Source organism: Chenopodium album, chromosome 3 (genome assembly GCF_948465745.1).
Source record: "Chenopodium album chromosome 3, dcCheAlbu1.1, whole genome shotgun sequence".
NCBI classification, from domain to species: domain Eukaryota; kingdom Viridiplantae; phylum Streptophyta; class Magnoliopsida; order Caryophyllales; family Amaranthaceae; genus Chenopodium; species Chenopodium album.
The window spans coordinates 63,295,094-63,306,250 of record NC_137836.1 but is presented as its reverse complement, the minus strand read 5'-3'; the positions used below and the strand labels follow the sequence as shown (position 1 = coordinate 63,306,250).

The 11,157-nt window shown below is 39.2% G+C and overlaps 1 protein-coding gene across 1 annotated transcript; it reads left to right on the top strand.

Moving 5' to 3' along the window:
• Positions 1-837: 837 nt before the first annotated feature.
• LOC145625192 (uncharacterized) lies at positions 838-10,785 on the top strand. The gene is made up of 5 exons (XM_081678266.1): positions 838-958; positions 7,787-7,964; positions 8,063-8,396; positions 10,142-10,282; positions 10,402-10,785. Exons 1-5 carry the CDS (start codon positions 838-840, stop codon positions 10,783-10,785), a joined length of 1,158 nt encoding a protein of 385 aa, XP_081534392.1.
• The last annotated feature ends 372 nt before the right edge of the window (positions 10,786-11,157 follow it).

Genomic DNA, 11,157 nt, shown 5'->3' with positions numbered 1-11,157 from the left:
TTCACCTCAAGTTTGGACTACAGAACTCTGGTGCAGCTCCCATGATAATGAGGGTCCATACTCAAAAGTTCATGCAAAAGATGATGGACATGCCCCATGTATATCTCATGCTATAGATAATGATAACCACTGCCAAAATTTTGGTAGGTGGTCTAATGATGTCACATGTGGTTAGCCTTCATGTGATAATGTTGGGAGGGGTAGTGAGTTTTGGCGGCGTCCTTTGGATTATTCTGATGGCCCACCACGTGATCACCATCCAAATGCTAAGTCATGCTCTTTTAATCCAAAGGGCCATAATCTTTTGGGCCAAAACTCAAGAACTTGTGTTTTACACTCTAGTACTAATTCTTCTCAGATCAATTCTCCAACCCATGTTCCGTTTAATCAGTGTGGTTCATCCCTAACCACTAGATTGGGCCGACATAATGGTGTTCCTATTATCAGTCAGCATGTTGACCGAGACTCGTCGTTACAAGCATTTGAATTCTCGCCACCGTATGATGCTCACACTCCCGTTGTGACTCCAAAATTAACAAACAATTACAAAGATGATTTTCCAATTGTTTCCCCTGTTAAAAAAGACGAGGTTGTTCCTATGGACTACACACCGCCTCAATCACCATCAACCCTTGATATTTTGATGGATGAGAATAAAAATCGAGAGGTAAAGTCACCTATTGCCACCATGAGATCAAGGGGTCGAAGTAGGTCCACTTATTATATTCACAAGGTCGGGAAAAAATGCGGAAATGGGTTCCCAACAAATGCTCTGTGAAGCGCCCGGGTGGTGTGCTGGAAATAATTAAAAGGGGGGGTTCTGGTTCGGCTGAGTAAATGGGGCCAAGTTTAGTGGGTCCTTTCCAGGAGGCAGTATCAGCAGGGTGTGTTCCATGTCCGCCTTTCAAAAAGCGCAAGTGGTCTGGTGTTGGTTCTCTGGTTAAGGATTTTAGTTATGGTACGTTTGCCGAGGGTTTGGTGACCCAGATTGGGTCACCTGGTGCAAGATGAAGGTTACGGCATGGAACTGTAGGGGTTTGGGTCAAGCGGACTCCTCTAAAGTTCCTTACATTGCTTCTCTAGTCCGCTCTAATTATGTGGATATTGTGTTCTTAGCGGAAACTATGGTTTCTGTTCATTTTGTAGCAAATAAATTAGCTTCCTTGTCTTGTTTCGGGTTTGTAAGTGTGGATTCGGTGGGCCTTAGTGGAGGCCTCTTTATGTTTTGGTTTTCTCCTATTCTGGTCGAACCTCTTTTGATTTCTCCACATGTAATATTATGTAGGATACTGGAGAATCAAGTAGTAAAGCATGTCCTATTTATGTATGGTGCGCCGCAAGTTGCGGATCAGTTAACAGTTTGGAGGGACATTTCTGATATTGTTGCTTCGTATCCGAATGTATTGTTAATTGGAGATTTTAATCAGGTGGACTCTGTTTCAGATAAGGTGGGGGTAACCCAGATATTCAAGGTCGTTATGATTTAATCCAATGGAAATTGGATGTGGGTTTGATTGTTATACCGTTTTCGGACCCGCTTTCACTTGGACTAATGGAAGAACAATGACCGATCCTACTTTTGAAATACTAGATAAGGAATATGCTACATCACTTTGGTTACATGACTGTAGACACCTAAAAATGTCTCTCCAAAACCAAACCCGGTGATGAACACCTTTCACCGACATTATTGGTCGGGTTGAGTATTTAATTTTTGGAGTGCATAAATCCATGTTCTATCCAATACATTTCATAAACCAACCCATTTCCTAGCTCATTTCCCTAAACCATAACTTGTTTTCCTCTTTTCATATCCACATCGCAAAACCGAGCTGAACTGATTTTATGGCTATATAATTTTGGTCCAATTATTATTAGGATGGATAGGCCTTGAAATAATCTTTCCAACCATATTTCACAAGCCCAATTCCAAGCTATAACAATAAAGATATGAGTAAAACACTAAACTCGGCCTAAAACCGACACCCTTCCACTAAAACGTCCATATCTTAAAATCTACAAATCATTTTGACCTGATTTTAATTGGGTTGGAAAGTAGACTTGATAATATTTCCAATGATATATTATATGCTTTATTCCAAGTTACGGATTAAAAGTTATGATTATTTTAAAAACGCGTTAAAAACTGAAATTACCGCGCACTAGCTAAAACGCCGCGACGCGGCAAAATCTGACGTGTCACGGGGCTTATTGCCGTGACACGGTGCCCTTTTTGTGTAATTCTGCACATTTAATCCACCGTGTCACGGGATTTTGCACCGTGTCACTGTGCAATTTCCCGTGTCACGGTGCCCATTCCGTGACACGGGGATATTCCGTGTAATTTCCGCGTACTTTTTTACACCATGACACGACATATTGCACCGTGCCACGGTAGAAAATGTCGTGTCACGGTGTCTGTGCTGTGACACGGGGCATCTCCGTGTCCTTTCCGCGTAAACCCTTCACGCGTTTTCTCTCCCGTACCTTAATTATTTCCCGCGTCGCACTATTTTCCACCGTGTCACGGGAGTGTGCCCCGTCTGATGGTGCCTGGCACCGTGTCGCGGTGTTATTTTTTAGGGTTTTTATCTTTTTAGGGTTCCGTGTGTTCCCTCTGCTCATTTTCCCTATAAATAGGACCCCCCTTTCTGCAATTCGGGCATCAAATCCTTGTCTCTTTTACACCAAAAATATTCTCTTCTCTTCTCTCTCTCTCTCTCTCTCTCTCTCTCTCTCTCTCTCTCTCTCTCTTATTCTAAGCCTTAAACTTATATTCCTAATTATATTATTCTTCCCCTAAGCACTTCAAGGAGTCTATACTTAACCCGAGGTTCCGTCCTTAAACCAAGGCGTGAAAGGTACAAATAACTGAGGGTTTGGACCAAACTAACTCTACTTTTATTTTATTTAATTTAATTTTCATTTTCTTTATATTTTTATTGAAGTTACTAACAGTTTATTCATGATGTAGCAATTTAAAGGAACGCGCAGAATGTGAGTAATTAATTAATTTAATTACTCTTATTTTATTTTAATATTGCTAATATCATGATTAGGTCATTTTATTATTTGATTTGACTAACGCTATTATTGTTAAATTGCTTCCAATATTAATGTTAATTCTATTATTGTTATTATTGATCACCATATTGCATGTTTAAAGGGAATATGTAATTGAAAATCACGCCTAATAAGATAATTTGGACGACCGGTTTAGGTTTCTTTTTAATCTTGTTGTTAATTCAAGTGGTCACGAATATATTAGAATTATGTGTTGCATTAATATTCAACCAATTTAGCATAATTATAGTTCGGAGCAAATTGAATATTTTGTTTGTATGCCTTTGAGATCGCAGGAATCACTTATCACAATAAGAATCGAGTAGAGGCCAATACGGGCGAATGCGACTCCATGACTCACTTCGTACCATCATCCCCGATCCTCCTTTCGTGGTTCTGAACCATATGGAGTTAGTAATCTCATGAATTATGAATGGGGTGTAACCTTCACGGCCTCACGGGTCAATCGTTGTTGCCTATCGTTGTCCCTTATCGTGGTTGCCTTTTTATGATCCGTGAACGGTTTACAAGTTCCTTAAAAACTTGTTGGCGACTCCCTACTTTCGTTGTCCCTAATCGTAATGTCAATTCCCACTTCCTATGAGTGACAAGCATATTCACACATGATTTAACATAGACGCACTTCAAACGACGCCTACAATGACAGACCTGCAACTTCGGTTCAGCACCAACCTATTCTATTTTCTGACCATGCTGCAATTGTTCTTTGTGACACTTTGCCTACTGGTTGAAGACACCTGAAAATGTCTCCCCGAAACCAAACCCGATTATGAACAATCTTTCACTGCCATTATTGGTCAAGTTGAGTATTTAATCTTTGGAGTGCTTAAATCCATGTTCTATTCAATACATTTCATAAACCAATTCATTTCCTAGCTCATTTCCCTAAATCATAACTTTTTTTCCTCTTTTCGTGTCCACATCGCAAAACTGAGAGAAACTGAACTTTTGTCCTAATAATTTTGATCCAATTATTATTTGGTTGAATAGGCATTGAAATAATCTTTCCAAACATATATCATAAGCCCAATACCGATTTAAAATGAAGAAGATATGAGCCAAACACTAAACTCGGTCCAAAACCGACACCCTTATACTAAAACGGCCATTCTTAAAATCTACAAACTATTTTGACATGATTCCAATTGGGTTAGAAATTAGACTTGATAAGATTTCCAATTATATATTATATGCCTTATTCCAAGTTACGGATCAAAAGTTATGATGATTTTAAAAACGGGTAAAAAAACTGGAATTACCGCGCACAATATAAAAGCACCGTGTTACGGCGCCTGATGACATGGCACGGTGCCTGGTGCTGTGACACGGTAGTTTACATTGTGTCACGGGGCTATTTTCGAAGTTTTTTCGCGTCAAAATCCACCGTGGCACGGTACCTGATGCCGTGACACGGTATTTCTACCGTGTCATGGTGCTTTTTCCGTGTAATTTCCGCGTTTTCCTACACTGTGACACAATGTACTATACCGTGGACACTACCGTGTCACGGTACGTGTTCCGTGTCGCGGAATTTTCTCGTGTCTTTTCCGCGTAAACCCTTCACGCGTTTTCACTTCCTGTAGATCAAATATGTCCCGCGTCACTCTAATTTTTCCCGCGTCACGGGATTTTCCCCTGTCTGACGGTGCATGACACTGTGTCACGGTGTTCTCTACCGTGTCACGGTGTTAATTTTTAGGGTTTTTATCTTTTTAGGGTTCTGTGTGTCCCCTCTGCTCATTTTCCCTATAAATAAGTGACAGGGTAAAGTCGTATCCCCTAATCAAAAGTAATTACCTAAGTCCTCTAACTAAGGAAGTAAGGTCGAACTCCACAGGGAAACAAGTCCTTTTATTCCTAATTAACTAATATAATCTAGATTATGAAGTAACCAATATTAATATTTGAATAATAAACTAAACTACGAAGTTTGAGAATAGGGAGAAAACAATATATAAAAGGATCTAGGGCATAGGTTCACCAATAAATAATACTCCAGGGTAAAACATAATAATCAATCATTGACATTGCATAAATAACATGATTAACAGGCTCTCGCAATTTATTAATCAACATAGTTCTAACAGGCTCTCGCAATTTACTAGATCTGAGTTCCTATTGAAAATAGCCTTTAATATCAAATTAACATCTGCTCGATTCATCAATTCAATATTTCTATACTTTTACAAGCCATAATTGTAAAGCGTTAAAACAATTCAATAAGAAATTATCATGCAATATCAAAAATCAATAATAGTCAATCATCAATGCATCAATTAACTAGATTGTAAAGGGTTTTTGCTACGTATTACAATCACAGAATTAATCTACCGATATTAAATCTCATCTCTCGAATCTTGACTTAACCATTTATAAATTAATCTGCCTATTGAAACTAGACCTAAACATCAATTCTCATCTGTCGAATCTCGAATCAATATTGTCAAACTCATGCATAAAAGATCAGGCCTAATCTAGTCAATCAATAGGAGATTAATCTAGCATTGATAATTAACAACAATAAATTACCCCTTCATATTATTTAAGGATCCCCATAAACCCTAGAAATAAAACTACTCACACATAATAGAAACTAAACAAATCAAAGCAATAAAATAAGACATAATTAAAGGAATAGAATAAACAACTAAGATTAAGAGAAGAGAAATAGTTACCAAACAAATCTGGAATTAAGAAAGGATTAAGAACAAAGGTTTTATAGGGAGAGAATCTAAGGAAACAATTAAGAGAGTAAATAAAGAGTAAAAAGGAACAGAAGAAGAGAGAGCAAAATCGTATTACGGAGGAGTATTTATACTCCGTACAAATCCTAAATTAAAACAAACTAAAACGACGTTAATCGTCTCCTAATAAATACACGCGCCCGATCGGGCGAGGCACCGCCCGATCGAGCGCGCCTTTTTGCTCGTCAGTACTAATCTCGAGCCCGACCGGGCGCGTCACCGGGCGCCAGTCTTAGCTTCTCCCGCCCGGCCGGGCGCGCCTCCGGGCGCCAGCTTCTTTGGCCGGGCGGCTCTCTTGGGCCACTATTTGGACTACGATTGGGCTCCAATTCTTCGGGCCAATCTGGGTTTCCTCTTCCGGTCTTGAATACTCTGTCCAAATGCCCCGGTATCACCTATACCGAGCCCTTAATCACCGGTTCGATGGCTCTAACCGGCCCTGGGCTATAAAATCTGGTCGTGCTTCTCCAATGTTTGTGATTGCTCCAAAATATCTCGGGAAAATACTCCAAAAGTATCCCTGCAAAAGTCAACCATATCTACGAAAACACTAGAAAACACCAATTAGTAATAAAAGTGGCTCTAAAGAGCCAAAAACACTACTAATTATGACTAAGGGACGGGGTAAAATACTATATAAAATAGACACATCAATAAGATTCTCATTTCTACAGTTTGGGGCATCAAATCCTTCTCTCTTTCTCTCTTTTACATCAAAAATCATTCTCTTCTCTTTCTCTCATATTCTAAGCCTTAAACCTATATTCCTAATTACACCATTTTTCCCTTAAGCACTCCAAGGAGTCTATACTAAACCCGAGGTTCCGTCCTTAAACCAAGGCGTGAAAGGTATAAATAACTGAGGGTTTGGACCAAATCAAATCTATATTTATTTAATTTAATTTTCATTTGCTTTATATTTTTTTATTGAAGTTACTAACAATTTATTCATGATGTAACAATCTTAAGGAACGCGCTGAATGTGAGTAATTAATTAATTTAATTACTTATTTTATTTTAATATTGCTAGTATCATGATTAGGTCATTTTATATTTGATTTGACTAACAATTTATTGTTGAATTGCTTCCAATATTAATGTTTATTTTATTATATTTTATGATCACCATATTACATGTTTCCGAACCATATGTAGTTAGTAATCCATGACTCACTTCGTACCATCATCCCCGATCCTCCTTTCGTGGTTCCGAACCATATGTAGTTAGTAATCTCATGGATTATGAATGGGGTGTAACCTTCACGGGTCAATCGTTGTTGCCTTCGTTGTCCCTTAATCGTGGTTGTCTTTTATGATCCGTGAACGGTTTACAAGTTTCTTACAAACTTGTTGGCGGCTCCCTACTTTGTTTGTCCCTAATCGTATAATGTCAATTCCCACTTCCTATGAGTGTCAAGCATATTCACAACATGCTTATCGTAGACGCCTACATTGGTATATGTAAAAGGCCTTACAGGATCGAGAATTGGTGTCTTCATGCTTCAGAGGTGGCAGACATAGTCCAGTATATTTTTATGACATATATTTCGGGTTCTCATATGCTCTCTTTGTCTAAGAAACTATGTCTTCTGAGACATCGTTTACTAGCTTGGTGTGTTTCTCATAAGAAGTTGTGGGGTATTGATTGGAAAGTGTTGGTGGCTGAGGTGTCTCAAGCGGCGGCTGTTTTGGATTCTTGTTACAGTCAGTGTCATTTTAATTCCTTGAGGATGGAGAAAACTGTCGAGGCTCAAGCTACTTTTCTATTCTTGAAACAAAGAGCTAAAGTGAAGTGGGATGCGTTTAGGGATTAACATACCCGTTTACTGTTTTCTGCTGTCCAAGCTAGAAAGCGACGCAACACTATAATTGGCCTTCAGGATAATGCTGGAACTTGGGTAACGGATGTTGGGAGTATTTGTACCTTAGCTTTGGATTTTTTCAAATATCTTTATTAGGGCAGTCAAAGTCTCCTTCTGAGATCCGATCCTCGGTTTCTCAGTTTCCTTGCGATTCTCTTCACTTGCCTTTGTTATCTGAGACTCTACGTCAGACGTTGCTGGTCCCTTATTCTGATGAGGACATAAAACATGCTATGTTTAGTATTGGAGACGAGAAATCTCCAGGTCCGGATGGGTTTCCTTCGGCTTTTTTCAAAACTCATTGGGATAGGGTGGGTGATCAGGTCATAAAGGCTCTTAAGTTTTTCTTTGGTCATGGGTATTTTCTTAAAGACTGGAACCGTACCTTTTTGTTTTACTCCCGAAAATTGATCATCCTAAACTCATTTTGCAATTTCGCCCTATTGGTATATGTAATGTTGTTTACAAATTCATTGCGAAATGTTTGTCTCATCGGTTGCGAGGGGTGCTTCTGAGCTTAATTTCGGAATTCCAAAATGCTTTTGTTCCTGGTCGACTTATGTCTGATAATTTTTTGATGATTCATGAGTTGATATCGTTTATGAATGCTTCTAAAGCTAGGAAACGCTTTTATGCTGCTTTGAAGCTGGATATGAACAAGGCTCATGACAGGGTGGCCTGGGATTTTTTGGCTCATGTTCTTCAGGTGTTTGGTTTCCCTCAGTATTGGATTCAGTTGATTATGCAGTGTGTCTCGATAGTCTCGTACCAAGTCTTACACTAGTAGAAAATAAGTGATGGGAAGCCCCAAATGGCAAGCGGTTTTAAATATCCGCTTGTCATCCACCTATTTTTTTTAAAAAAACCTGTAATATTAAATGGCAAGAGGTTTTGGCGCGAACCGCTTGCCAATATATATAATGACAAGAGGTTTGGGGTTGAACCGCTTGCCATTAGATATATTGGCAAGCGGTTCAACCCCAAACCGCTTGCCATTTAAAAAAACATTAAATCCGCGCGCCCCCCTTCTTTTATTTCTCTCTCTCCTCTTTCTTTACTGATCAACTCTCTCTCTCTTCTCTTTCATTTTGGCTGCTCTCTCTCTCTCTCCTCTTTCTACTCCCGTTTTTCCTCTCTCTCCTCTTCTCTTCCCTCTAATTCACCCCTTTCTTATTTTATTTTCCCTTTTTCTTTGTTCTTTCTTATCTCATCAAATTCGAACCATAACCGAGTAATTTCGAGCAAATTTTGAGGATAATTTCAACCAAATTTTGAACAATTTCGAGCAAATTCGTGCATGCGTGTGGGTGTTTAAGTTTTTTAGGTCAAATTTGACCATGAAAACTCTAGATCTAGAATTTTTATGGTCGAATTTGACCTTTAAAACCATAATTTGAAGCCAAAATCGGTGGGATAGATGGTCGTGGTGGGTTAGATCGATGGTTTTTTTAATTTTTATTTCGATTTTATTTTTATTTTTTATTTTAATTTGATTTTTGGAGGGGGTCGTGGTTTGGGTTTGGGTCGTGGTTTGGGTGGGGATCTGGTTTGGTGGGTGGGGTTGTGCGTGGTTTCGGTGAGGGGTTTTTTGGTGGGTAGGGATCTGGTTTTGGGTGGGGGTCGTGGTAGGTGGGTGGCTGGGGGTTGTGGTTTCGGTGAGGAGTTTTTTGGTGGGTGGGGGTCGTGGTGGATGGGTGGCTGGGGGTTGTGGTTTCGGTGAGGGGTTTTTTTTGGTGGGTGGGGGTCGTAATTTGGTTGGGGGGTCGTGGTGCTGGTGGTGTGGGGTAGTGGCTGGTGGCTGGTGGTGTGTGGTGGTGGCTAGTGGTGTGTGGTGGTGGCTGGTGGTGTGGGGTGGTGGCTGATGGTGTTTGGTGGTTGAAAATCAGAAATTGTAATTATTATAAATTTTTTTGTTAATTTATTTTTTTTGTGATTGAAAATCAGAAATTGTAATATTATAACAATTAATTAATAAAAATATTAATATTTTTACACATGGTTTGATTATGTATCAATTTAATTGAAAAAAACCATTTTTTTTTAAATTTTTAATACCCCTAATGGGCAGCGGTTTGGCGCCAAAACCGCTGCCCTTTCACTACAATTGGCAAGTGGTTCTGAACCGCTTTCCATTTAAAAGACCAATTGGCAAGCCCCCTAAAGGCATGCGGTTCTGAACCGCTTCCCATTAGGGGGTTTGAACCGCTTGCCATTACGTATTTTCTACTAGTGTTAGTTGATGGCGCTCCGACTGAGAGTTTCAGGCCTCGTTGTGGATTACGTCAGTGGGATCCTTTTTTGCCTTATCTGTTTGTCCTTTATATGGACATTCTTTCTGCTATGTTGCGTAAGGAAGAATCAGAGGGTCTCTTTTAGGGAGTTAAAGTTGCAATAGGAGCTCCGGCCATCTCTCATTTATTTTTCGCAGATGAATCCTTGATGTTTTTTCAGGTGTCGCCCTCTGCTTGTGATCAAGTGATGCATGTTCTTTCTGATTTCTACGATATTTTTGGTCAAATGCTTATTATGCAGAAATCGTTTGTTAAATTTAGTCCTAATACGCCAGAGGATTATCAGGACTATCTTTTAATTGTTTGAGATTGCGCGCTAAATCCCGACTTGTATCTTATTTGGGGCTCCCGGTTGATCTGGGGCGAAGTAAATGCTCAAAGTTTAATTTTCTTTTAGATAAAGTGGTTAAACGACTTTAGGGTTTTGCATCTTTGCATCTCTCTTCCGCTGTAAAATTAATTGTAATTAACTCGGTGTTAGTAGCTTCGTTTAATCACATTTTATCGGTTTTTAAAGTTCCTGAGACTATTTGCTCCAAGATATATAACTTGTTAGCTAGGTTTTGGTGGAAATCTTCTTCTTCAAGTCGAGTGATGGCTATCAAATCTTCTGCTTTGCTTCATCTCCCAAAGGGATTGGGAGGTTTGGGAATTCGTAGTGTTGCTCCTTTCAACTCTGCTTTTCTAGCTAAGCAAAGCTGGCGTCTTATTCAGTCCCCTCGGTTGCTGGTTTCTCGTCTGCTGTTTGCAAAATATCCTTCTTTGAGGAATAGGGAGGCTGCTTTGGTTTCTTGTCCGTCTTGAGGTTGTAGAGGTCTGCTTTCTGGATTTTCGATGTTGTAGACACCTAAAAATGTCTCCCCAAAACCAAACCCGATGATAAATAACCTTTCACCGCCACTATTGGTCGGGTTTAGTATTTAATCCCAAGAGTGCTTAAAAAATCGAATTTTATTAAATTCATACTTTTGAACGGTCCATGGATTAGTCTTGATGTTTGGTAAAAGCATAGTTTTAATTTCAGCCCAACTTATTTTAAGTCCAAACCTTTTGTTTTATTATTTATTTTTGGCCCAAACCCTTTATTTATTTTTATTTAATTATTTTCTTATTTTAGCCCGAATAATAAAAGCCAGAAAAAGCCCGAAATTATCAATCGGCACTTAAAAAGCCGAA

Bases quoted from the DNA above. Each gene is read 5' to 3' on its own strand.
- LOC145625192 (XM_081678266.1), top strand. From the start codon at position 838: ATGGGGCCAAGTTTAGTGGGTCCTTTCCAGGAGGCAGTATCAGCAGGG. The intron at 8,397-10,141 runs GTGTTTGGTTTC...ATGTTTTTTCAG, and splicing joins TTTTGGCTCATGTTCTTCAG to GTGTCGCCCTCTGCTTGTGA. The intron at 10,283-10,401 runs GTTTGAGATTGC...AAACGACTTTAG, and splicing joins ATCAGGACTATCTTTTAATT to GGTTTTGCATCTTTGCATCT.